We start from the raw sequence: 27622 nt of genomic DNA, 5'->3' as shown, positions 1-27622 counted from the left end.
ATGTTACCTTTCTAAAATCAAGGAAACGGTACTTTTTTTTTTTTTTTTTCTCCCCTTTAAGGAACCATGCCAGGGAGTTTTCGTTTTCAGCCGCGCAGGGGGAGCTCGGCAGCCGCACTCCCCGCCTGTCACTGCCCGGCATGGCGCCCGCGGGCTCCGAGGCCCCGCAGCCGGGCCGCGCCCGTCCCTTCGCCTCCCGCAGCCTCCCAGGCCGCGCCGCTTCCTGCGGTGGCCCTCCCGCCCCTCCTCCCCCCGGTCACCCAGCAGGCACCGACGGACCTCCAGACAGCGAAGGGCGGCTGGCAATGTCCCAGGCAACCCTCGGACACGCTCCTTGAGAGCCGCGCCGCGGGAGAGCCCGCCCACAGGGTCGCGGAGCCTCAGGCGGCCGTGACGCGTTTGCGCGGCGGCCGTTAACGGTCGCGGCGGCGGACTACAGGCCCCAGCGGGCCGCGCACGGGCCCGGCGGCCATGGCGGCGGCAGAGGCTGCGCCCGACTACGAGGCGGCGGAGGTGTACACTCGCGCCTTCCGCGTGGGCGCCCTGGGCCGCGGGTGGCGGCAGCACCTGGGGCCGCCCGACCTCTCGCTGGCAGTGGAGGCGGCGGCCGACGCGGAGGCGGCCGTGGCGGCGGAGCTGGGCTGCGCGGCGGAGACGGCGGCGGAGCTGCGGGCCGTGTGCAGGTGGGAGCGGGGAGAGCGGCCCGCGGGGCCCCGCTGGGAGCACGGGGTGCTGCCGGAGCCGCGCGGCGGCCTGCGGGCCGGGGCCCGCGGCTGCTGCCCTCACGGTGCTCCGGCCGAGGCGCGGCTGGAACCACCGGCTCCCGCCCGCGGGCATTTGGCACGAAGGGTCGGGCCTCGCTCGGTGCCCGCACCGCCCCGGGCCGGGGACAGTAGGTGCTGTCGCTGAGATGCTGCACCGCTTCAAACCAGGCGAGGGGTTACCCGGGCAAAAGCACTTCTGAACAGCCCTTCCCGGCCTGTCCCGCCTGGGTTTTTTCTCTCACGGTTAAATATGAAGCAGAGAAGGAAAATGTTTTGTTTCTGCAGGATGTTGTTCCACTGGTGGAGGAAACTTTATGTTATGGCCTTGAACTCATGAACAAACAGTTAAGCGCTTAACAAGTAAAGTAAATACTTAGCAACATATTGCTCACTAGGTAAAACCTAAAGAATCTGAATGTGTCCATGGTTTTAGAAGACCCCAGTTGCAAAATGAAAGTCATATGCTATTTGGAGAACAAGGCCTAGGCGTCATTTAGATGAGTTCTGGTGACTGGCAAAATTAATTAACTGTTGAGCTTGTCTGAGTCCTTTGCTGTTTTTGTCAGGGCTGGTGGTGAAGTCAAAGCTGTGCAAGTGCTTTTTGGTGCAGGGGAGAGTGCTGTTTGCCCGAGCAGCCTAGGTTGTACTAGGGCTGGGAAAGAACAAACATTCACTTATTTTGCAGTTGTGACTTCGTTCATATTTGTAGACCAGTGAATTGCAAAGTAATGTTGAAAGAGGAAGGGAACCATATGGGGGTCAGAGCAGCAGGCTCTAACATACTAAATCTGGGAGGCTTTCAGGTCACATGAGTAGTGGGAATCATCTCCTGTAGACAAAGGCTTGATTTCAGGCAGTAATTCCTGCAGGAGGCATCACAGTTGATGATTTGTCTGTAGCTCAGCAGTAAGGAAGGCATAGCAGAGTTCTGTTGATATCTGTATAGCTTTGTGCAGGTTCTGTCCTTCAGTTATTGCTTTCTCAAAGGCGAAGAAGTATTTATGAGCTATTTCAAATGCAAAATGGAGATTGTTCATTTTCATGTTCTGAATAGAATGAATAGTCTCCAAAGTGATGCAGAAGACAGAATTCTGTGAATGTAGCTAGAACTGCACTATATATTGAGCTCTTAGCTTTTCCTTCAGTGCTCTGTGTGCAAGATATAGTGTTGTTCATGAGCGTGTCCTTCTAAATGTTTTCAGAGTTATGCCCCAGATTACAGGGATAATATGACAGCAAAAACATAAGCAACATTATTTGAGAGAAACTGGAGCTGATTTGATAATTGTTGTTTGTTTAAATGGTGATGGTGTCTCCAAGGAAGGAGAAAGATGTAGGAACATTTGTTGCTTTAGTAAAAGGCAAGGAACACACAGAGAATAGGAGCCCAGGACCACAGAGTTCGATGCCTGAGCCAAAATATACTTGTGTGAGTGCTGTGTGCAAAGGTGAGAGCTTAGTAAGCCATTCAGAAATCCAGATTTGTGGGGCATTTTTGATCAGTAGGAAATCAGTACTTACTGAATTATGTCTTGCCTTGCCAACAAAGGAGAAATTTGTCAGGCATTCTTGCTTTTTATAACACTAGCTTACCTCAAACAACGCTTTATGTCAGCTGTCATAGTTCTGGTAACTAGGATAATTTTTTGCCACTACTAGGCTTAGTGAATATAGAGGCTGATGTTAATATTAAAAACAGTTCATGTATTCTCATGTAGCAGCAACTATGGGAATTATTATTTAAGCTTTCCCAGGGCAGATGTAGTCTCTGGTTGCTCCTATGCAGTGGCTTATTCTCTGCAGTGATCCTTTTGCTGGAGCCTGTCACTAATTTCACTTGAATTCCAAGCTGTTTTTCTATGCTTTGTTTATTTTTCCCTTCATTCGTTCTGCTGCTTCTTCTTTCAGCTTTCTTCAATCTATGACTGCCACATTTCAACTGCTGTCTGCGTTTGCTGGCGTCACAGAACAGTGCTGTGTGTTTGCCTCTGAGTGTGCTATGGAAAGTGGTGCTGTGTAGGGAAGAGGTTTGCAAAAGAAGAAAGGAGCAGTCAGTCTATGCAGGCGAGAGAACAGATCATCTAGCAGCTGCCTGTTGGCTTTGCAGGAGAATGAAGATAAATCTATGCATCCTGGTGTGACCTTTCCCCTGTGCAGGCTGGAAATCCCAGTCGCTAATCCCCATGTGCTTTTGCTTTTAAATTAAATAGTCCTAGCCTCTTGAGTCTGCCCTTGATGTTGGCCAACCTCAAATCACTACCTCTGAACACTTTCACTTGCCTGCTCTCAGCTGTTTGTATTTCTCCCTTGAGAAGAGCTGAAAACACTGGACTGCACCAAGATGTGTTCTATGGTGTCTTGGTGTCACATTTATTACTGGTGTAAATGTATTTTTCTAAGTGCTGAAGTGAACACATCTTGAATATAAAACTAGATTTTTCTGACTGTGAACTATTTATATGGAACTTCTGGCAAGTTAAGGAGGTTTTCTCTAGGTAGAGGAGAGATGAGACGATGTAGATAGTCCTCCTATATCTGTTCTTAAAATAGTAATAGGTTAAGACAACCTTTCATGGACTCAGGATGAGGTTTTTAAATATTAATGGTTAAATCTTTTTCTAGACTATAGTGACATAGTGTATAAGTATTCTTGATGATCTACAGTTTTCTGGTGAGGAGAAATGGTATAATGTTTAAATGCTGTTTAATTCTTTGTGCATCTCAGTGTAGTGTTGTTGATGGTTGGTAAGGTTTTTTTTCTGCAAACAGAATACAGGAAAAAAGAATCCCATCTTCACTTACTTGAATTTTACTCAGTAAGAATGCTTTGCATACTGCTGAAGTTGTATGCAGGCAATCATTATAGAGATCACTTGGGTTTTCATCAGATTTTAAACAGGTGTAAGATTTACACCTTAGCTAGGAGATTGCATCAGTAGTTCTCTTAAATAACCAAGGTGTTGAGAGGGTAAAGTTTTAAGGTTTGTTCAAATGCCTTAGTGGTGAGCAAAGACGTTTACCTTGGGATTCATTATTGGTGTCTTCAGCAATTGAGACATGATAAGTTATGTTACCCTATTTTGCCTTCAGAGTGATTTGTTGTGTGCATGTAGAACAGGCTAAGACTCGAGTCAATGTGAATTTTACATAAGTAAAGGGAGGTGAGGTTTACAGGTACATTATTCCACTTCAGCCCTAATTCACCTTCTTGGTTTATTAGAAGGGGTAGGTGTTAATATCTCTAGGGACGTGTTATAAAGCTGCATTAAGCTAGCATTAGCGTCTTAACGTATTAGTATTTAGCGTCTTGTAGTATTAGTGTCTCAAAGGTGATGAAAGTACTGCCCTTAAAATATATGCTATGTAAAGGGGCATATAAACACTGTATCATCTTCCTATGAAAATATCAGGCAAAATACTAAAGCATCTTCTAATTTCTACAACTGAGAAAGCTCGCTACGCTGTCAGAATGTTTTGAGGAAAGTAAAATCATGGTTAGTAAAGGTTTCACTGATAGACTATTTCCATAGCCTTGCCTTTGGCCTTTTTTTTTCTAGCTACCTTAAAATATCTTGCCTGGGGACATGAATTTTATATAACACTTGTTGTTCCTTGTCATTCTCCTACAGTTCATATCAGCATGCATTAAACAGTATGGCCAGTGTTTTCCTCTCTAACATAACTGAGTGTACTGAGTGTATTTGTCTTGCACGCAGGGAGTGTTCTGTGTGGGGACACAGTGTGATCCCATGCTTGTAGCTGTCAGGAGTGAGGTGTGCCTGGTGCAGACTTTGTATTGCCTGCACTTTCATCTGTTAGGTGTATGACATTGACTACTTAGCCTTAATTTCTTGAGGGATTAGCATATACTTTCCATTTGTAAAGCCTGATTTTCTCAGGACCATGGACCACATATTGGTGATGTGGTTTGGCTGGCTGAAGTGAAGTTATGCAGAAGGAGCTCCAGCATGGCCTCTGTAAAAAGGCCATATAGCAAAGCTTTTCAAGGCTTCAGTGCATGTGATACAATGACATAGGTAATTAATTTTTATACTGATTCAAAATACTGAAAAAGGTGCTCTATGTGTAGTAATCCTTTAGAAATTGAGGTTTCTGACTTTTCAGGAGTGAGAAATGGCAGTATCTGGGCTTACAAGGGTCCACAGAACTTGTTGGATTCAGTGGCACTTTCTGTTTCTACTGGTTACCTTTCTGTCCTGCAACGAAAAAGGGGAAGCAGCTTACATGCCAGCTATTTTACACCATGTCTGCTTGGAGCTCCTTTCTGGGGAACGTTAAGTTTTTCTTCCTGCAGCAGGTGATTAGTGGGTATGGTGTGAATACCACAGCCAGAGATCCCTGGTTGTGGGAGGGAAGGAAAACACAAGTGGTGTTGGTGAGATCTGACATCATATGTATGCATAGAAGGGAAATGTGAAACTGTCACCTTTGATGCAAGATGAAACTTCACAGTAGTAGATAATATACATTTTCAAATCCTGCAGATAACCTATGTGGTGTCTAAAGACCAAAATACGCAGTAATTTCTTCAAAATGGCAGGTCTTCAAGTGATTAGGGGCTTTTTGGTGAATGTAGTCACTGATCCGTCTGCAGGAAGATGTAGATAAATAGTCTGTTCATGCTGGTAGCATGTCAGTTCCACAGAAGGGTCAATTGTAAGTTGCTTTGACTGTCAGGGGCTATACATTAGTTCATTAGGTAGACTGTTCATAACACTAATCTAGCCTGAAGGGAGAACAACCCCATCTGAAAGGCTAATGTTTGCTCTATGTTTTTCAAAGTGCTCTTCTACTCCCTTAAGTTAAATCACTACACACAGCAGTGGTTCAGTCTGTGCTTGATAAAGACTCATGCAGTTGTCTCTGTATCCACTTCAGCAAGTGGGAATCTAAGGGTAAGGTTGATTCTGTTTCCAAGAGGTTATAACTAGTTGCTGCATAGTTTCTTTTAAAGTGGTGCTCCTGAAGGAATCCCCTTTTATCAAAGGAACCATTTTCTGTTTGAGATGAAACCTGTAAGGAAGGAAGGTTAAAACTCTGTGTATTGCTGGATGGTAAGAAACTAACTAAACAATAGTAAATTCATATTATCTTCAGTACAGGGTGACTTTATTGGGTCATCAGAACTAGACCATCTGACCCAAACCAAAATTTTTTATCTGACTTTTGCTTATTGTCAGCTGCTAACAGTTGATTCCAGATTTCTATTTCTCAATTACTGTGTATACCTCTGCACTTCCACTTTAATGGCTTATTCATTACTGCAGTGATAGTATTACCTAGCTTATCATTGGTGACATGGGGAACATTATAAAATTATAGTGAAAAAGAATATGATGAAATAATAAATTATATTGAAAATAAATGGTACACTCAAAAAGTTTTTCCTGGACTTCACCAATGGTTTGTTTGTCCCATAAAGGGATGGGTTTGCACAAGAGTTTGCTGGAATTCAAACTGCAACTTAAGGAGTGGTATAAGCCCTGCCTTTATATAGTCTGCAAACAGTAGAGAGACTAAAGAGGTCAAGTCTGATTCAAAGCAGAGGATACTTCTCTGTTTTCAATAATATTTTCTCAGGCGGTTTGTGGAGTTGGATAAAATTATTTGGTGATGAATACAAAAATATTACCATCTTTGAATCAGCATTATTCTGTATGTTTCTAAAAAGGTAATTAATACTATTTTAGTGTCTTGTCTGAAGCCTCTGGATGGATCATTTAGTCTGTTTGTGGAATGGTGTTGGGGAACCTTATCTTACAGAACTGTGGCAAGGAAGCAGATATGGTATCCCAAAAAACTCATTTTTTGTGGCATGATTATGAGAAATTCCATAATCATTTATGTTATGAAAACCTAATGCTTGTATGATTAGTTTAAATCATTGCTGCAGCCAAAAGCAGTTCCACTTTTCCTTCTCACATCCTGCAATGGTTTGCACTGCAGCAGAAAACTATGGTTAGCTATATTTTGGATTCTGTGCAAACACAAGAAGGGTGAGGGTGAAAAGGGTTTGAGGATGGAAGGAAGGATACAAGGAAGAGTGGACTTATCACTTCAGACAGAAGTGTTGTCTTATTCCCACTGGAAGAAATGTGGCATAATTTAATGCCTTAATACAGCAATGACAGTTTGCGTAAATGTGGTGGCTTGCCCATGTTTGTACCTAAGAGTGAGTCTTACCCTATAGGATGAGGCTGATGATTCCTTTTGGTTGGATCTATCTCTCCATATATCATCATAAAATCAGAGTAGGTGGATGAGATTTGAAAAAGTCAATTGACATTTTTAATTTATAAAAAGTATTGGACGCATATTTTGAACAGGGCTTGCTAAACTTCTCTAGGCATCTGCGGTCCCTTAAGCAGAAGGCAAAATGAAGATAAAATTTACCAAATCTCTGTGAAAGCCATATATGAACTGCAGGACTCTGTGTCTTTTGGTTCTTTATCTTAACAACCATACTGCCTTTTTGCCCTGATTTAGGTTGCAAAAGCTATGTCTTGTTTGTTCACATTTTGGTGTCTTTGGTCCTTTTAAGAATCACTTAACTGAGTTGTGTAATGAAGTAAGTCTGAAAAAATGTATAATAATTATTTTCTTTGTTCTAGCATTGGCATGTTAATGTCTTCAGATAAAGAAGAGGACCCAGATGTTATTCCTGAAGATAGCAGTCTGCTTACTCTTCAGTACGTCATTATGGTACACTCACAGCACCCTGAACCGGGGGGGAAGGGAGGTGCGAAGCAAGCACAAAGCCATGGCTAGCTTCTTGCTCTCTTTCTAGGCAATGGTGTGCTTTCTGAAGCAGTGTCCAGAAATGTTCATAATGCAGAAACATCAGCTTATGATAGGGTAATTGGTGGGAGCCTTCTACTTGAGTGTTATTAGGAATTTATTGTTCAAATATGCAGAATATTTGATTTTTCTTATTGGAAGGACTTAGAATTTCTGGACCTAGGTACTTCTGCTTTAGCACCTGAATTTGGAGTGTGCGGGGGACTTCTCATAGTCATGTGCAGGAGGTTTCTGTGAAGCCTTGTGAAATAAATCTGTAGCTCTTACCTCTGGTAACCCACAGTCACTCTGTAACGGCCAAAGTACAAGTACTGAAGCTGTAGCCAGGTACCTCTCTATCTGAATCCATGCAAACAACTTGTTATTGGCACATAAGGCAAAAGAAAAACACAAGCTGAAGTCTACAAGCTGACCTGTTTGCTATCAGATTTTATGGGAGTTCAGAGACAAGAGTGTTTTAAGTTGATCTGTCATACTAAGCCATGAATCCTGCTCTTTGAAAGCTGTACTGTAATAGCTTATGTTGTTTAAAAATATACCTAGAGATTCTGCGTGGAAGTTACTGAATGAAATTTTTTCCTGTGTTCCTGCCCTTCAGAATTAGAAAAAAGGCAATAGAGAAGAGAGAAGAAACAATTATTGTGGATCGGGCTTGCAGACAAGAAACTCTTGCTTATGAGATGGTAAGTTGCATGTCATCTTGTGATAATTCCGCACAAGCAGAATTCAACTTCTGTTTTGTTTTCTCATTGCTGTGAATCTCTGTACACTATAAACGTTTACAGATACGAGTTTGCAGATAATGATTACAGACGTTTTGTAAAGATAGAACATAAACCTCTGCTCTTGTGGTCTGTTAGTACTGAATATGGTAAGGAGGAATTACAGCTTATTAACACTGTATGACTGCTTCTGTTTTGTTGCTACTAAAGCATTGTGTAGGGGATCAAGTGTACTGAGCATTATGTGAACTTATTGTAGAGCTAGACAGAATGAATAATGTTTTTGCTTCTGGAGTCCTGTATTAGAATCTGAGCTTTAATGTAGAAATGATTGTGATCTAGTTTCTGTAGGGCTGAAAGAGGAAGACAGTAGGACCATGGTGGCAGTAACTTTCTAATTCTGAGCTTTGTAGCACAAGTTTCTCAGTCATTCTGAGCTGTTGGGAACCAGAAGTGTAGTGGTCGGCTCCTCAAAAGCTATCTTGGGATTCTTTTAACTATTATTAGTACCTCTTTTTTAAAGATTTCTTCACAACCATCAAAGTCCTAAAAAGGAAAACTTCTTAAACTTCACAGTGCTGGAGTCCATGGCTTGAACAAGCGAGCTCTGAACTACCATACAAATTAGGGTTGGAGGTGTAATGAGGAAGGAGCCTGACTTGTGACTATTAAACAATTTTTTCCCCTTAAATTTTCTGGTATGTCATGAGTGATCTTGTTTCAACTGTCCAGAGATAGCCATATGATCTAAATATCATGCATCAGCTGAGATGCAATAACTTTGTTGGGCTCTTAGCACAGGACATGTATCTGAGAAAATATTTGCAATAAAAGTCTTCATAAAGGGTTTTAATGAGCGGTGTCTTATCCCTCTTTCTGAAGAATGAGCACATGGTCAGTTACTGCATCCTTTAAACAAGCTATGGTAACTGGTATGTGTGTCAGAGCTGGTTGTGAACACGGTATCCTAGAACAGGATGAGCACAATAAGAAATGAGAAAAAGAGAGATGCAAGGACGGAGCACAAGTATCTCTGAACTGAAGTTTCATAGCATACATACTCCTGTTATTAAATCTGAAGAACACTTCATGCTGGTGGGAAGTATTTGTGCTGTCAATATTCTCTCTTGATTTGTTGAAGAAGGAGGGAAATGACTGCCACAGGAAAGTGCCCTCCCTTGTACTCACTGCTGGGCTATGTCTTAAACACAAAGTAGAGTGTAAAAATGGAAATGCTTTCACTTTTTTTCAAAAACATGGTGGTGTGGCAAGGGCAGTGCTGGATTTTTGGTTTGGATTTTGAAGATCTTGAGACCTCCAGCTATGTCAAATTTCCCTCATAAGAGACGGTGTTGCACCAATTTTTATTTTGAGATACTTTTTCCGGTCGCTAGTTTCTAGGTCAGTCTTTCTCAAGCTGGGAGGTGCAATCCCCTTTTACATGTGAAAGCATTTTAAAAGTGTTTCAGAGCATTAAATGGTGGAAGTTGGTAGCAGCTGGGTTCCATGGCGGTGGGGTGGCAGCAGGCACTCAGTCCTTTATGCAGGCCCCCTCAGTAGCCGAGGAGTAGCCAGCTGTCTCGTAATTGCTGGAGGTATCTCAGCTTCTCTATAGCTGAGGAATGAAGGAAAATGATTGAAATCAGTAATTACAGCAGCTTCTCACCTTTCCATCTTGGAGGAAGTAGGCTTTTATCAATTCATAAGACTACACAGTCAAAAATGAGTTACAATTAGAATAGTGTTTCTCAGACTTTTATCCAGGGGCTTTGATACATAAGTGATTGCTAATATAATATATGTGTCTTTATTTTTCCAGGAGTCCCATGCAATTGGAAAGAGGCCAGACAATCCAACAGATCAGGTTGAGGAGGGAGAACTACTTTTAACTCTGAACATCTTTTATCCTGTCATATTTCAGAAGGTTGGTTGCATTCTGATCCCTCCTCAGGTAAAATCTTGCATTCCCAAGCAGTTAAAGTCAGTGAATTCACTGAGGGAATGTGGTAAACCCTTCAACTGTGGTAACTTCTTAAGGCTTTTCCTGGCTTTCATTCTGTCAGTGGTTTACAGAAGGTAATCTTTACAATAATTACTCAGCAGTTAATTGATTTCACAGAAAGCTCAAAATCTGAGACTAAATACATGAAAACTACAGTACTTTTCCTAGATTTGGGATTAGTGTCCTCAGACTTTCTGTGTTTCCTGCACTTTCCTGTGGGGAATGTGAATTTTGAGTTTCTGAATAAAACTAATAAATGGCAGCCTTAGGAGAGGCTGAGGCAAGATGCGAGATCTTGTACAGACAGGGAATGCACCATATGCTGCTGTTTATGATCTCAAGCTGTCAACTGAAGAGCAGTACTGATGCTGACAAGTGATTTTTGTTTGAAGCTTGTATACTTTTTTCTTCATAGCATAAAGATCACAAACCCTACCAGACAGTACTTGTACTGGGCAGCCAGAAGCTCACCGAGCTGAGAGACTCGATTTCCTGTGTCAGTGACCTCCAGATAGGTGGTGAGTTCAGCAGTCAGCCAGATCAAGCACCAGAGCACATCAGCAAGGTAAAGCCTTCTATTTGGAAAGCCCTGCATGTGTAGGAGCTTTAAAAACATACAGGGAAGAAGGAGGCAGAGTTTTGCTTCGTTGTGTTCAGCACTAGATCAGGCTGGATGGATTCTGCCTGGTTTGTGCCATGTCAAGAAAAACACCATTAATGTTACCACTAGAAAGTAGTATCACTGGCAGTGGATTCTTGCATAAATGTATCCCTGTTGACCGACTTTACTTTGATCTGTATTCTAAAACACCAGAGGTAATAGCTAAATGTAGATGATCCCTCTTTTGACTTACATGCTTTGGTGTTTGCAACTGGGTGCTAGTGAGAAGTAGGAATTAATATTATTTTGCTCTTGCACAATTGCCTTGTGGTCACTGGGGATGTGCAAAAGGGGTCAAAGAAAATGTACTCTATTTGAAAACACTGAAATTACATTATTTTGATAATATGTTACATATATATCATATCACAGAATGGTTCAGGTTGGAAGGGACCTCTGGAGGTCACCTGGACCGACTTCCTTGATTAAGCAGGTTCACCTAGAGCAGGTTGCCCAGAACCATGTTTAGACAGCTTTTAGATGTCTCTGTGTCTCTGGGCAACCTGTGCCAGTGCTTTGTCACCCTCACCGGGAAAAGTGCTTCCTGATGTTCAGGAGGAAGCTTTGTGTTTCAATTTGTGCCCATTGCCTCTGGTCCTGTCACCAGGCACCAGTGAAGACAGCCTGGCTCTGTTCTGTCTAGAGGTATTTGTCTATGTTAGTAAAATCCTCTCTGATCCTTCTCCAGACTGAAGAGTCCTGGTTCTCTCAGCCACTTATCCTAGAAGAGGTGCCCTAGTGCCTTCATCTTCATGGCCCTTGTGAGACTCTCTCTCCAGTATGTCTATGTCTCTTCATACTGAGAATCTCAGAACTGAACACAAGACTTCAGGTGTGGCCTCACAAGTGCTGAGTACAGGATAAGGATCACCTCCCTCGACCTGCTGGCAATGCTTTGTGTAATGCTTCATCAGGGAGATTGGACTAGATGATCTTTTGAGGTCCCTTCCAATCCCTAATATTCTGTGATTCTATGATTCTGTAATGGAGCCCAGGACACCATTACCCTTTTTTGCTGGAGGTGCACTATGGTGGCTTATCACAGTATCACAGTATGTTTGGGATTCGAAGGGACCTCAAAAGATCATCTAGTCCAATCCCCCTGCTGGAGCAGGAACGCCTGGGTGAGGTCACACAGGAACATGTCCAGGTGGGTCTTGAATGTCTCCAGAGAAGGAGACTCCACAACCCCCCTGGGCAGCCTGTTCCAGTGCTCTGTCACCCTTACTGAGAAGAAGTTTTTTCTCAAATTTAAGTGGAACCTCTTGTGTTCCAGCTTGATCCCATTACCCCTTGTCCTATCATTGTTTGCCAACGAGAAGAGCCTTGCTCCATCCTCGTGGCACTCACCCTTTATATATTTATAAACATTAATAAGGTCTCCTCTTCTCCAAACTAAAGAGACCCAGCTCCCTCAGCCTTTCCTCATAAGGGAGGTGCTCCACTCTCTTAATCATCTTTGTCGCCCTGTGCTGGACTCTCTCCAGCAGTTCCCTGTCCTTCCTGAACTGAGGGGCCCAGAACTGGACACAATACTCCAGATGTGGCCTCACCAGGGCCAAGTAGAGGGGAAGGAGGACCTCTCTTGATCTACTAACCACCCCCCTTCTAATACATCCCAGGATGCCATTGGCCTTCCTGGCCACAAGGGCACAGTGCTGGCTCATGGTCATCCTGCTGTCCACCAGGACCCCCAGGTCCCTTTCCCCTACACTGCTCTCTAACAGGTCATTCTCCAACTTGTACTGGAACCTGGGGTTGTTCCTGCCCAGGTGCAGGACTCTACACTTTCCCTTGTTAAATTTCATTAGGTTATTCCCCGCCCAACTCTCCAGCTTGTCCAGGTCCCTCTGGATGGCAGCACAGCCTTCTGGCGTGTCAGCCACTCTTCTCAGCTTAGTGTCATCAGCAAACTTGCTGATAGTACACTCTATTCCCTCGTCTAAATCGTTAATGAATATATTGAATAATACTGGCCCCAGTACAGACCCCTGAGGCACTCCACTAGATACTGGCCTCCAACTAGACTCCGCACCATTGACTACCACTCTCTGGCTTCTCTCCTTAAGCCAGTTTGTAACCCACCTCACTACTCTGTTGTCTAGACCACACCTCCTCAACTTAGCTGTGAGGATGCTGTGGGAGACTGTGTCAAAGGCTTTACTGAAGTCAAGGTAGACCACATCCACAGCTCTGCCATCATCCATCCACCTTGTTACATTCTCATAAAAGGCTATGAGGTTGGTCAAGCATGACTTACCTTTGGTAAAGCAATGCTGACTGCCCCTAATAACCCTCTTATCCTTGATATGCCTTGAGATGGCACCAAGGACAAGTTGTTCCATTACTTTCCCAGGGACAGAGGTGAGGCTGACCGGTCTATAATTACTCGGGTCCTCCTTCTTGCCCTTTTTGAAGACTGGAGTGACATTTGCTTTCCTCCAATCCTTGGGCACTTCTCCCGTTTCCCAAGACTTGGCAAAGATGATGGAGAGCGGTCCAGCAATGACCTCAGCCAGCTCCCTCAGCACCCGCGGATGCATCCCATCTGGACCCATGGATTTATGGATGTCCAGTCTATTTAATTGCTCCTTAACCCAGTCCTCATCAACTAAAGCAAACTCAGCTCAAGCAAACTCAACTGAAACTCAACTAAAGCAAACTTATGTTCAAGTTGATGTCCACCAGAACCCCCAGGTCCTTTTCTACCAAGCTGCTTTCCAGCTGAGGGGCACCCAACATATATTGGTGTCTGAGACTTCTCCTCCCCAGTTGCAGGACCTTGCATTCCTCCTTGTTGAACTTGATGAGGTTCCTGTCAGCCCATTTCTCCAGCCTGTCAGGATCCCTCTGGATGACAGCTCAATCACCTGGAATATCAGCTACTCCTCCCAGTTTTGTGTAATCTGTAAACTTTCTGAGGGCACACTCTGCCTCAATATCCAGATTATTAATGGAGGTCTTGAACAGGGCTGCGTCCTGTATTGAACCCTGAGGTACTCCATTGGTTACTGGCCTTGAACTAGACTTTATTCCACTGACTATCAACCTTGGGCGCCAGCTGTTCTGCCAGTATTATAGATTAATAGTATGATGTATCAGCAATATAATATAAATAAAATAATATATCATACACAATCTGCAAGAAACCAGAGGACATTGTATATTTATAAATATAATAGTAAAAGACAGCACTTTATTCTTTAAGGAGACAGAAAGACATCCCAGGTACTAGTCTTTTCATTTATGTAAAGTAAGTGGAAGAGTCTTTCTACTAGTGTCAAGTAAAGCACTAGCTGGTTAGTTCTGAGACTCTCCTCCTGGGCATGCAGAGGAGTCTTGTGGGGCTGTCATGGCCTCAGCAGGGCTGAGGTTTAGGCTTCCTCACATCAATAATTTCCCCAAGGTAAGTGCATGCCGCTATGCCTAGCCTCTCAGCAGGAGCTGTTAATGAGTGAAGTGCATTCATTATGTTTATTTGTTTTCCTCAAGCATGATTGTGAATTTACAGCTTGCATTGAAGTGTAGGCTCAGTGTGTGGTAAGTCTTCACAATAAAATTTGCATGTTGCTTTAGCAAACAGGTAATTAGCAATTGGGGGGATAGGATTTTCTTCCTTTTAGTCTAGGAAGCAAGTGGCACCATGACCTGCCAGAGGTGTGTTAGCTTTTTCCAAATAGAGGAAATAATTTCTAAGTAATTTAAAGATCTTGGAGACTGATTTAAATCAGAATGATACTCTTGAGAGTCTGCAGGAAAGAGACTGTGTAAGTAAGTTAGCTGTTGATGCCAGCTTTCACTTCTCTTGAAGTTTGAGTACACAGGCTGAGTGAGAGGATCATGTTGCTTTTCTCCATGGTTGAGTAAACAAGTGTAGCTTGTCAGTTGATGCAGAGAGACTTTTTGGAATTTTTTTTTTTTGCGTTTAAATAGGCCTAACTTCTCTTTCATTCCTGCTACTTTTGAGATTTATGGTGTTATTCTTTGCCTTTTCTTCATTGGGCAGTGATTAATGGGATGAAATTTAACAAGTCCGAGTGCTGAATTCTGCACCTGGGACAGAGGAATGCTAGGCTCAAGTACAGACTGGGAGAGGAGTGGCTGGAGAGCAGCCCTGCAGAAAGGCACCTGGGGGTGCTGGTTGACATTAAACTGGGTGTGAGTCATCAGTGTGTGTGCGGGCAGCCAGGAGGACAAACCCCATCCTGGGGTGTGTCAAACACAGCCAGCCAAAAAAGGGGATTATCCCTCTGTATTCAGCATTGGCGCAGCCCCACCTTGAGTGCTGTGTGCAGTTCTGGGTCACACAATTCAAAAAGAATGGGAAGGTCCTCAAATGCATGCAGAGGAGGGCAACAAAGCTGGTGAGAAGGCTAGAAGGAATGTCCTGTGGGGAGTGGCTAACAACTTTGGATTTGTCTGCTTTGGAGAAAAGGAGGCTGAGGGGCAACCTCCTTGCCCTCAGAAGCTTCCTGAGGAGGGGAAACGGAGAGGGAAATGCTGAACTCCTCTCCCTGCGATCCAGTGATAGGATATGTGGGAATGGTTCAAAGCTGCACCAATGAAGTTTTATACTGAACATTAGGAACTGTTTATTTACCAAGAGGATGGTCAAACACTGTAACAGGCCTCCTAGGGAGGTGTTTGATGCTTCAAGCCTGTCAGTGTGTAAGATATATTTGGACAATGCTTTTAATAACATGCTCTTAACATCTGGTCAGCTCTGAACTTGTCAGGCAGCTGGAGGTCCCCTCCAACTGAAATATTGAAATATTCTATTCAATTCTGTGCCTTTTTTTTTGTTTGCCCCCTTTTTTTTTTTTTTTTTTTTTTTTCATAAACACCTCAGTCAAACCAGCATCAGGGATATTTAAAAGAACTGGGCAATATTGAAGTATTTTTGTTCCACAGATACAGATATGTTTAACAAGGATTCTGGATCTTTTATGTTGTAACTGCTACTATTGGGATTCCTTGGAGAAACATGATAGGGCATCCCTCCTTGCACACTTAAAGGTAATATAAAGTCTGTTAGGAAGGAATGTCTGAGTCATACCTCTGGCCAGCATTAATTGGGAAAGACCTGACTCAAATTACCAAGAAGTTTATAACAGTGGCTCCCTTGTCCTTCTGTTCACTGTGACAGACAGCTGTTCTCTGAAGTTTAGACCAGGCTAGCTCAGAACTGCTGTGATCCACAAAAATTGGTAGGGTGTTGCCAGAGCATGGCAGTATTTACACTTGGTGGTTGGAGAGCTAGGGAGGGTAACAGTTAACAGAATTGAAACAAATTGTCTGAAGGCAAAACACATTTCTACAGCTGTGCCTTTGTGCAGGTGATCTCCAGTCATGAATCCCATCTCTGGGCCCAGTGGCTGCATTTCCTGTCTTTTGACACCTTTGAGTTAATAGCTCAAAGAGACCTCTGGGAACAAATAAATATTCATTCACTGTTAATAAGAGACACTAGACAGGTCTGGGGATCCAGAGTGCCTAGTCGTCCACAGTTTTCCTGCTTGATTTTTATTTAGTCTGCTTATGCCTCTGTACTCAGCTTGTAAAATAATTCATGTTCACTTCTTGTCTTCCACTGTTTCTCTGCCTTTTTTTTTTTTCCACTCTAAGTCTTTGCAGGTCATAGATTGCCTCCTGACAGACTTGTAAAAAGTTATCAGGATTCTGTGATTAAATAAGCAGTGAGCAACTCCCAGGTTACACAGAATCACAGAATGTTAGGGATTGGAAGGGACCTCAAAAGATCATCCAGTCCAATCCCCCTGCTGGAGCAGGAACATCTAGATGAGGTTACACAGGAAGGTGTCCAGGCGGGTTTTTAATGTCTCCAGAGAAGGAAACTCCACAACCCCCCTGGGCAGCCTGTTGCAGTGTCTGTCACCCTCACTATGAAGAAGTTTCTTCTCAAATATAAGTGGAACCTCCTGTGTTCCAGTTTGTACCCATTACCTCTTGTCCTATCATTGGTTGTCACCGAGAAGAGCCTGGCTCCATCCTCATGACACTCACCCTTTACATATTTGTAAACATGAATGAGGTCACCCCTCAGTCTCCTCCAAGCTAAAGAGACCCAGCTCCCTCAGCCTTTCCTCATGAGGGAGGTGCTCCACTCCCTTAATCATCTTCGTTGTCCTGCGCTGGACCCTCTCCAGCAGTTCCCTGTCCTTCTTGAACTGAGGGGCCCAGAACTGGACACAATATTCCAGATGTGGTCTCACCAGGGCAGAGTAGAGGGGAAGGAGAACCTCTCTTGGCCTACTAACCACCCCACTTCTAATACAGCCCAGGATGCCATTGGCCTTCCTGGCCACAAGGGCACAGTGCTGGCTCATGGTCATCCTGCTGTCCACCAGCACCCCCAGGTCCCTTTCCCCTACACTGCTCTCTAATAGGTCATTCTCCAACTTGTACTGGAACCTGGGCTTGTTCCTGCCCAGATGTAAAAGTCTACACTTGCTCTTGTTATATTTCATTAATATGCAGTTGGAGTGAGCCTGTCACCATCTTAATCATGGAAAGGAACCAAACTCCTTGAGGTTACCTTCCCCAGTCATTACCTTCTGAGCTGCCTGCACGTCTATCTGTTGATGAATAAATTTAACCTTTACTTGTCTGAGAGCTGGCACACAGTTTAATTAGAGGTGTACAGGTTGGGACCACTTCACTGTAATGAAACTGTGTTGATGTATATTGGAGACATACTTTATCAAAATGCTTTTAAGGCCCATGAATGAATGAAGGAAGGATTCCTTGCAGTTTTCTGCAAACTTGAAGAAAGTACAAGGTTGAAATAGATTTTGTACAATGCCTGAATGCCAGTGTATAACTGCAAATGAAGGTTTCTTTTTTCTGGAAGGTGATGAAACACTGCATTTTTTCAAGGTACAATTGAAAATCTGGAAAAAACTGTGTGCTGTAACTTACAGGTCAACTGTATGTGTATACAGTGTATCTTAGCATCATTTGTATGTGGTGTAGCTGTGCACAGCTGCATGTGTAGCATATGCAGAATGGCTCCTCAGGCAGCAGTCAGTACTGAAGTGTTCCACTCTGGAGTGGTTTGAAAGGGTTTAGTCTGTGTCGCTCAGCCTCTCGCTTCCAGTAATGGATCTTGTGCAAGGCAGCTGACCTATCTTCCCCAGCCCAGGACAGACATGCATGTTAGCTGTATCGCTCTTAAAACAAAGGTGATTTGTTTTGTTTTGTTTTTGCTATTATTTTTCTTCAGCAAAATGTAATATAGTACCTAGATTATGTGTTTCCTTGCTGCTTGTGAGTCCCTGCTTCAATGTCCACTGCAGAAGCCTGGCTCCTGCTTCCTGTAACCGTTTCTTAAGCCCTGTACATGTGTGGTGATCAGTTTGATAATGTACACCACCGTCTGGCATTGGTCTGTAGGGGATTATAGCACAAACCAAGCCAGCACTCTTATATACCAGAAAGAACCTGGAAGAGCACAATTTAAGTTAAAAAAGTTAAATGGATAAAAAAGCACAAGCTTCCCTGGTCATTTCTCTGCTGAAGCTGGTTGTTTATATAATGGCTGTTTTGACAGCAAAAACAGGAGATGGAAATGATGGGAAGCAGATGTATGCCTTAGCTAAACAATTACCCCTGTCTTAGATGTTAAATGACATTTTGTTGTGGTTTAACCTCAGCTAGCAACCACAATAGCTGCTTGCTCACTCCCCATTCCCCCACCCCCAAGTAGAGGAGAGAATTGAGAGGGGAGAAACTTGTGGATTGAGATAAAAATAGTTTAATGAAATAACAAAATAAAAATAATATACTACTACTAATGTATATAAAATCAGATATAAAATCAGACAGCAGCTAACAGTAAGCTCTTACATTCTCTTCATTCCAACTCAAAAACACCAGAAAGTTACTTGAAGAAAGCCATTAATTCTATTCCAAGGTGCTACCTTATTGTTGTCAAACTAAATCCAAACAACTGTGCTAAGAAAAATATGTCTCTTAATTTTTAATTTTAGGAGAAAATGGCTCTATGAATGTTGTTGTGCAAGCAGTCTGGATAGATAGACAAAATGATACTTAATTGTGCAAGATTTTTTCCTGTTCTTATTTGTTTTGTTCCTTCAGAGGGAGATGCTTTTTATGGATGGATGCGATTTTACCTAAATAGTTCTGTAGTCCTGCTTCAGAATTTGCTAGTGTGAGAGAAGCTTATGGGTTAGATCAGCTTCTTGAGATGATGGGGAATTTGATGACTTTTGCACTGGTGAATGCCATATGAGCACTGTAAGTTGTTGATTATTTTGGATGGAGAAAACTGGTACACATGGCCTGTCTACGTGTGACAAACTTCATAATAACGGGGAATTTTGAAGGATGCTAGATTTTCTTCTGAACCCCTAGAAGCAGGGTGGTTGGACCTTCCAAAATAGTATGTATGTCTTTTTTTACATAGATGTGTCCAGGGACTGCTCCCATGTGGCTGTTGTGTATGTGTGTGTAGGGGACAGGACTGCAATAATTCTGTGTCATTTCAGCAAAAAGTATCTAGTGGTATGTCCTGACCAGGGGTACTGGGTCTGTCCGGGATAGAGTGAACTTTCCTTACAGCAGCCCATGTAATGCGCACTTTGGGGTTTTGGCTACACAGGGTTGATAACATCCAGTGTTTTGGCTGTTGCTGAACAGTGCTTGCACAGCCTCAAGGTTGTCTTTGCAGGTCCCCTCAAGGCCAGTGGGCTGTGGGTGGGCAAGAGATGGGGAGGGAACGTAGCATGGGCAGCTGACCCAAGCTGACCATGTCCCATGTCATGCGACGTTGTGCTCAGCAATAAGAGCTGGAGGAAGGGAGTAGGGGACCATTCATGGTTAAGCCATTTGTCTTCCAGAGCAACCACTATGCATGCTGAGGCCTGCTCCACAGGAAGTGGTTGGACATTGCCTGCTGATGGCAAATAGAGAATAAATCTCCCTCTTTTGCTTTGCTTTTGCATGTGGCCTGTGCTTTTTTCATTAAACTGCCTTTACTTCAACCAGTGAGCTTGTCCATGTTATTTTCTTTCCCCATCCTGTTAGAGGGCAACTGGATGGGGGGTCTGGCACCCAGCCAGTGTCAACCCAGTACATCTTGTAGATTTTTTAAAAAATATTATCAAGTCAGTACTGTGCAGTTGCTTAATTTGTGCGATTTGTGCAATGACGCTTTTCGTATAAATCCATAACTGCTATGATATGGATAGTAATAAGAGCAGAGCACTAAAATGTCCTATAAAGGCTTGAGAATAGTGTCAGCAGAGCAACTGCATAGCTGGCAGTCATGTAAGCCTTGCTGTCACATCAGTATCTAAAACCAGTGCAAAGCTTTTCTTAGAAACTTGGAGAATGAGGTCTCCTAATATAATTTACATATGTAAAGTGCTTGGTTTTTGACACGTTATTGATTAAGGTATTTAAGCTCTCCTAACACTAATGCAAACTTACTTCTCTTTCTTTCTCAGGATCTCTACAAATCTGCTTTCTTTTATTTTGAAGGCATCTTTTATAATGATAGAAGATTCCCAGAGTGCAGAGATCTGAGCAGGTACAGTATTTGCAGACATTGACTAAGGAAAACCTTAAGGGACAGGAAATTTATTGCATTTTGTTTAAGGCTGGACTGTCTTGTGTGTGAAGCTAGAATGGACTTTTCACCCTATATTTTCATGTTGAATTGATTTTTACATAAAGGTTTAAATTTTCTTGGTCTACTTAATCCTTCTGCTTACTTCCCTTCAGAAAGGGGAATTAATCAATTTTTTTTCTTCAAAAATCTTGTTTTGCTCTGTTGGGATGGGATGTCTGTGGAAGGTGACAGATGCCAGTCTGTACTGGCTGTTTAAGTGCCCTCTGTAGTTGTCATGACCAGCAAAAGACTTGCCTGTGAGGTAGAAGGTGGGTCAGAAAGGCAACAAGCTCAGCTGCGTGAAAGTCAGTTTTTCTGCTCAGTCTTGAAAACATACTGAATGCCTTAATGTTAACGACGAGGGGACTGTGTGACTGCTGGGAAATCTGAGATGACATTGCCAAGAGTCTCAGGTATCTCTTGTTTGGAACTATAGCTCACACTGGTTTAACACAAGTCCTATCCATTTAAGCTGTACATAGTAGTTTATTTTAAGGAAGTATGGGCTTGCTGACACTCTAGTGAGGTTTAGGGAATCAAGATGATAAAATGGGTGGTATGGAAGAGCTGTGAGTTTGAACCCTTGTTCTTGTTATTCTGGACATGGTGTGACTTTGGATAAATGAATTTAGTTTTGCTCCTTATCTTTCTGTCGATAAGCCACAACAATCTTCATGGAAGAGCCTGTGACAACATACTCAGTTTGTAGAATTAAAATGCCTTGTATGTAGGAGTGTGCTGAAATGCCAAGAAGTAATTGCGACAGTGCCCAGTGCCCTTCTGGTGCTAAATTTTGGAAATGTAGCTGTGCACTTGTGTTTTGTGTTTTTTCTTGGCACAAACAACAAAAAAAGCTTTTTAATACTTTAAAGTGAGTTATTGACCAAGGCAGCAAAAATGACCAGCTGGTGACTTGAATTATTGGAATGCTTGAGAAGTGCTGTGTTGCAAACAACCTGACCTGGTCATCGGGAGCATACACTCTGACTAGAACTCCTGGAGAAGCTACCTGGTGGGGATTTAAAGGCAGGTGTTCCACAGGAACTGTGCACAGTTCTGTGAGGTTGTGGTATTGCTGTGAAATTACCATAAATTACTATAAAATATTGTAAGCTCTTTTGATTTCCATGTTTTTAACTGTATCCCAGTGAGATTTTTGCATGTTCCCCAGGGCCTTTGTTTTCTGTACATTCACAGTTTATAGCATTGGTATTCTGATGACGTTTCTGTTTTCAGAACAGTTATTGAGTGGTCAGAATCTCATGACAGAGGCTATGGAAATCTTCAGTCTGTTAAAATGGAGGATTACACATTTAATGATTTGTCTCTCAAAATTGGCTTTCCATACCTTTTCTGCCACCAAGGGAATTGTGAGCACATCATTATCATCACAGATATAAGGTAAGTAATCTCCCTTGCATGTTTGTTTTTGAGTAATTTGTCTGCATTAAAAGACTTCTTTCTAACTAGCATGGCATGGCTGGTATGGGAGGAATGGCACTCGTGATGGAAAGCCCTTTCTATGCAGAGCTAGCATGTGTCAGATTTACATACTGATTGTGGAGCATCAGGGAGCAGAAAGCTGTTAATGGCTCTGGCTGGAGTCAGTTGGACATGTTAGTTTAGACTTGGTGCTAAGGGGTGGGAACTGAAAAGGGAACAGAGCAGTGTAAATAGTGGGCTGAGGTGGATAGGCCAAGGAGAGAAGGAGGAGGTGACAGTGGCTATGAGGTGGGAACCACATCAACAGTAGTATCACAGAATCACAGAATGTTAGGGATTGGAAGGGACCTCAAAAGATCATCCAGTCCAATCCCCCTGCCAGAGTAGGAACACTTAGATGAGGTTACATAAGAATGTGTCCAGGTGGGTTTTGAATGTCTCCAGAGAAGGAGACTCCACAACCCCGCTGGGCAGCCTGTTCCAGTGCCTGTTACCCTCACTGAGAAGATGTTTCTTCTCAAATTTAAGTGGAACCTCTTGTGTTCCAGTTTGAACCCATTGCCCCTTGCCCTACCGTTGGTTGTCACTGAGAAGAGCCTGGCTCCATCCTCCTGACACTCATGCTTTATATATTTGTAAACATGAATAAGGTCATCCCTCAGTCTCCTCTTCTCCAAACTAAAGAGACCCAGCTCCCTTAACCTTTCCTCATAAGGGAGATGCTCCACTCCCTTAATCATCTTCGTTGTCCTGCACTGGACTCTCTCCAGCAGTTCCCTGTCCTTCTTGAACTGAGGGGCCCAGAACTGGACACAATATTCCAGATGTGATCTCACCAGGGCAGAGTAGAGGGGAAGGAGAACCTCTCTTGACCTACTAACCACCCTCCTTCTAATACAGCCCAGGATGCCATTGGCCTTCCTGGCCACAAGGGCACAGTGCTGGCTCATGGTCATCCTGCTGTCCACCAGGACCCCCAGGTCCCTTTCCCCTGCGCTGCTCTCTAATAGGTCATTCCCCAATTTATACTGGAACCTGGGCTTGTTCCTGCCCAGATGCAAGACTCTACACTTGCCTTTGTTATATTTCATTAAATTTTTCCCCGCGCAACTCTCCAGCCTGTCCAGGTCTCTCTGGATGGCAGCACAGCCTTCTGGCCTGTCAGCCACTCCTCCCAGCTTGGTGTCATCAGCAAACTTGCTGACAGTGCACTCGATTCCCTCATCCAAGTCACTAATTAATATATTGAATAATATATTCAGTACTGACTCCTGAGGCACTCCACTAGATACAGGCCTCCAACTAGACTCTGCCCTGTTGACCATGACTCTATGGCTTCTTTCCTTCAGCCAGTTCACAGTCCACCTCACTACCTGATCCTCCAGATCACACTCCCTCAGTTTAGCTGTGAGGATGCTGTGGGAGACTGCGTCAGATGCCTTACTGAAGTCAAGGTAGACCACATCCACTGCTTTGCCATCATCTATCCATCTTGTTATGTCCTCATAACAGTCAATGAGGTTGGTCAAGCACAACTTCTCCTTGGTGAAGCCATGTTGACTGCCCCTAATGACCTTCTTATCCTTGATATGCCTGGAGTTGGCACCAAGGATAAGTTGTTCCATGACCTTTCCAGGGATGGAGGTGAGGCTGACCCATCTATAGTTACCCGAGTCCTCCTTCTTGGCCTTTTTGAGGAATGGAGTGACATTTGCTTTCCTCCAGTCCTCAGGCACCTCTCCCGTTCTCCAAGACTTGCCAAAGATGATGAAGGGTGGTCCAGCAATGACCTCAGCCAGCTCCCTCATGAGCACCTGCGGATGCATCCCATTCAGACTCACGGATTTATGGATGTCCAGATTGCCTAATTGCTCCCTAACCTAGTCCGCATCAACTGAGGCGAACTCCTCCATTGTCCTGCCTTCCTCTGGGGCCTCAGCGGTACCGGGCTCCTCAGGACAGCCTCCAGCAGAGTAAACAGAGACAAAGAAGGCGTTCAGTACCTCTGCCTTCTCTGTATCTTCTGTCACCAGGGCACCCACCTCATTCATCAGTGGGCCTACATTGCCTCTGGTGTTAGTTTTATCTGCTATGTATTTGAAAATGCTCTGCACTCTGCACAGTGCATAACGGGTAAAGAGAGCACTCCTCTGATTGTCTGCTGTGTGTGACAGATTATTTTCAGTTCCCAGAAGCCTGATTTACCTAAGCATTGTTAGTAAATGGTGCCTCCCAAGGGAAATACAACCCAATGAAAGGCATAGATGTTGCAAGTAGATGATCTCAGGGTTATAGGCGTCTGAACATTCACCTTGTGATGTTTTTGCCTGTTAGTCTATAAAGGAGATAAAAGCTTTGAAAAGATCATCTAAAGTAGATGGTCTGAAGAAACTTAAATTATTAAAGAAACTGGATTTACTCCTGACCATAAAATCCATGAGCAGTGCAACCAGCAGCCTATATCCAGGTCTTCATCTGTGTTAAAAAATGCTAAGCAGAAGTCTAATCAGCTTACACAGGAATTTAAATAATGCTTTATCTTCAGTGTCCATGCTTATGTTCAGATGAATTCCCATGTGGCTGCATCTTTATTGTATTTCATGTACCTATTTATTTCCCTCAAGGCTCATACATCATGATGACTGCCTGGACAAGAACCTTTATCCCGTGCTAATTAAGAAACACTGGTTATGTACCAGAAAATGCTTTGTGTGCAAAATGTATACAGCCAGGTACGCTACATTCTCAATCCTTCTAAGCTGTCTTCTTAAATAAGTCTTTCTATGTATTGCTACTAACTTAAAAAGAAAAAAAAAGAAATCAAAGCTCTGTATGTATTTGATAAGAAGTGTGAATATTCCTCATGCAAGTGTCCTCAGATCTTACTCTCCAGGCAGTTGTTCTCTCCCTACCCAGGAAAAGGCCTCCTCCAATACACAGCGTTCATTTGGAGATGGTGATTTGAAGGATTGAAAGAACTGAAATAATAAAGAGGTTAATTATTTGGCTCAGGTGCTTTTGTATACCTAGAGCTCAGCTCTCAATAAATCACTTTTTAAAATCTTACTTTTGGGGGATAATGCTGCATTTTTCCCCATGACAAGATATATGATTCAAATTCGTTTGCCCCAAGTCACGTAGAGCTTTAATTAAATCTAGCATGTAAGCAGAAGTAATTATGGATCTATCCGACTTTAAGTTAAAATCTAGAGATTTTTAAAAGGCATGTAGTTTTCCTCACAGGTGAGATCCTGGCCTCTACCTGAAACCTCTGTGCTGTGCAGCTGTACTTGAAGGAATGCTTTGTGATGCACAGATTTTCCACCATTAAGAGAGCAGAATGTGGATTCAGTGCTGTTTATACACTCTAGTGCTATTTACTTAGACGTGGAAAAGCCTTTCAATAGAGGCAGTAGAAATGTCTCTAAAGGAGTTCTAGAGACTAAGCTAGTCTCCCTGATTTGATAGGTATGAGTGATGTATTCACAAAAACACCTGGATGCCCTTTTTCCCCCCAGGGCAGCTTCTACTCTCAACCTCAGTTTGATGCAGCAGCTGTGTCCTTGTTATCTTGCTACTTTGGCCTTAGACCTCCCTGGCATCAGGCAAACAGCCAGTTCCCCTCATGACGGGAGCCCATCCCAGTGTTCCTAGCAGAGCCCCCAGGTTGCCTTCACAAGTGGCTATAATCTGCGGAGCATTTCGCCATAAGGGGAGGTGGAGCCAAAGGGTCAATATGGGGGAAAGATGGGATGGGGTAGGCATTACCAGAGGTGATGTAAATGCATTAAATTAAAACGAGGATTAAGCACTAAGCTTAAGTGGGGAGATGCTAAACCATGGTTAGCAGAGCTACTTTGACTGGCTGTCCTGCATGTTCTAATCTGTGCAGATAGCATCTTTAATCACTAGAGGCCTTGAGCTGTCATGGTCTCTGAGTGCTACCATAAATTAATTGCTTGGTGTCACGGCAGGCCCTCCTTGTACTGGCAGCTGTGTTCATGTTAACTTCAGTGCTTACTGGAGTGTGCAGCAATCCTCTCCTTGTCTTGCCTGCATTATCCAGGCCCTTCTTTTAGTCTTGTAAATGGATTTGGTTATTACTTGGACTAGTTTGGGTCAGTCACGTGTCTGCTCTGTATTACAGTTTCTTACCTTAAGGGGAAACAGGTTTATCTTTTATGACTTAAATGGCCATAGGGTGGACAGAAGATTCCTGGTTTTGTTTTGTTTTCTTTATTTGGGGTTATGGAGTCTTTTGTTTGGTTGGGGGTTTTTTTGTTTGGTTTTGGTTACGCACTGTGCCAGCTATGCAGGTTTGAGGTGTTCCTCAGGAAATGCTGCTGTAGCAGTATACAATAGTAGCTGGAATTGACACTGGGTGTGGATTTTGGAAAAGAGCTGTATGCCTGGGGTGGGAGATATGCAATATGGGTAGTACCTGGTCAATATAATATTATCACTGATGTTTGTTTCTGCCATCCCCAACTCTGAGTAGAATGTTGAGGTGCATGTCACGAATGTGTTGGACTCATATGGAAAATGCTTGTGTTTTGTAACCTGCAGGTGGGTAACCAACGAAGACAGTCTGGCACCAGAGGATCCTTGTTTCTTCTGTGACGTTTGTTTTCGGATGCTCCATTATGATGCAGAAGGCAATAAACTGGGGGACTTTCTTGCATATCCTTATGTGGATCCTGGGATTTTCAACTGAAACTGGCATGAGGCAGCATGACTTCAATGAACTACAGTGGTGAATCTGGTTGTTCTGGCAGCTAAAACCACCAAACAGTTTAAGTTTTGAGCACACTGCTGGGTTTGGGGTTAGGCTTTTAATCCTTCCCCCTGAGGTAGAAGGAGCCCTTTGCACTTGAAGACTTTCCGGTGTGCTTTTCTGAGTAAGTGTGATTTTAAAAGATAAGTTAGCATGGAAAAATAAGCTCAGACCATGTGCTTTATTTTAATAAATTACATTTTTCATACATTTTTACAACAATACAGTACTTGGGAGACTATAGGCTCTAAAATATATGGATGTTTAAAGAGAGAGTACCTTGCAAAAGCAGCCGTGATTTTGAGAAGTTCTGTGCATCCAGGGCTCTGTTAACCTCAAAGGATGAGGATGTGGTCTTTGGGCATCTTACCTTGAAAGCTCAGGCAGTTGTCTCTGAACAAGAGTGCCTAGGCCTGAATTTGTGGGGAGGAGGAGAGGAAGCTATTTGTTCTGGGAGAGGAACTCATAGTACTTCTTAAATTCTGAGGTCCTCCCTGCCAACAGGGGGGTGCTCAGGTGTGTGAGCTACTGCTCTCTTTGTGTTCTGACTGAGAAGACTGATTCCTTGAAGAGTAAACTACATTTCACCGATCACTGAGTTGTGGCCTACCTTTCAAATAACTTCATTAACTGTTTACCGTGCGTGCACTTTTAAGTGTTCATAAAGCTGTGTTCATTGTACACTTGGGTTTTTTTGGTGTAATTCTGTTATTGTAAGTATTATTGTTTTTTATTAAAACATGACCGATTTATACTTGTGGCTGTGGTGTTAAATTGAAACTCTG

The 27622-nt window shown here is 43.3% G+C and overlaps 1 protein-coding gene across 2 annotated transcripts; it reads left to right on the top strand.

The window, feature by feature from the left end:
• The first annotated feature begins 374 nt into the window (after nt 1–374).
• SNAPC3 (small nuclear RNA activating complex polypeptide 3) lies at nt 375–27591 on the top strand. Of its 2 annotated transcripts, XM_080362636.1 has the most exons (9): nt 375–683; nt 7397–7474; nt 8182–8266; nt 10125–10229; nt 10723–10872; nt 20457–20539; nt 21857–22021; nt 24688–24795; nt 26630–27591. In XM_080362636.1, exons 1-9 carry the CDS (start codon nt 472–474, stop codon nt 26775–26777), a joined length of 1134 nt encoding a protein of 377 aa, XP_080218762.1. In that variant the 5' UTR covers nt 375–471; the 3' UTR covers nt 26778–27591. The 2 variants fall into 2 exon arrangements, with proteins under 2 accessions (XP_080218762.1, XP_080218763.1); XM_080362637.1 differs by lacking the exon at nt 10723–10872.
• Nucleotides 27592–27622: the final 31 nt, after the last annotated feature.

The sequence above is a fragment of the Nesoenas mayeri genome, assembly GCF_963082525.1.
Source record: "Nesoenas mayeri genome assembly, chromosome: Z".
Classification (NCBI taxonomy): domain Eukaryota; kingdom Metazoa; phylum Chordata; class Aves; order Columbiformes; family Columbidae; genus Nesoenas; species Nesoenas mayeri.
The sequence above is the reverse complement of the archived record's forward strand: the minus strand, read 5'-3'. Positions and strand labels throughout refer to the sequence as shown.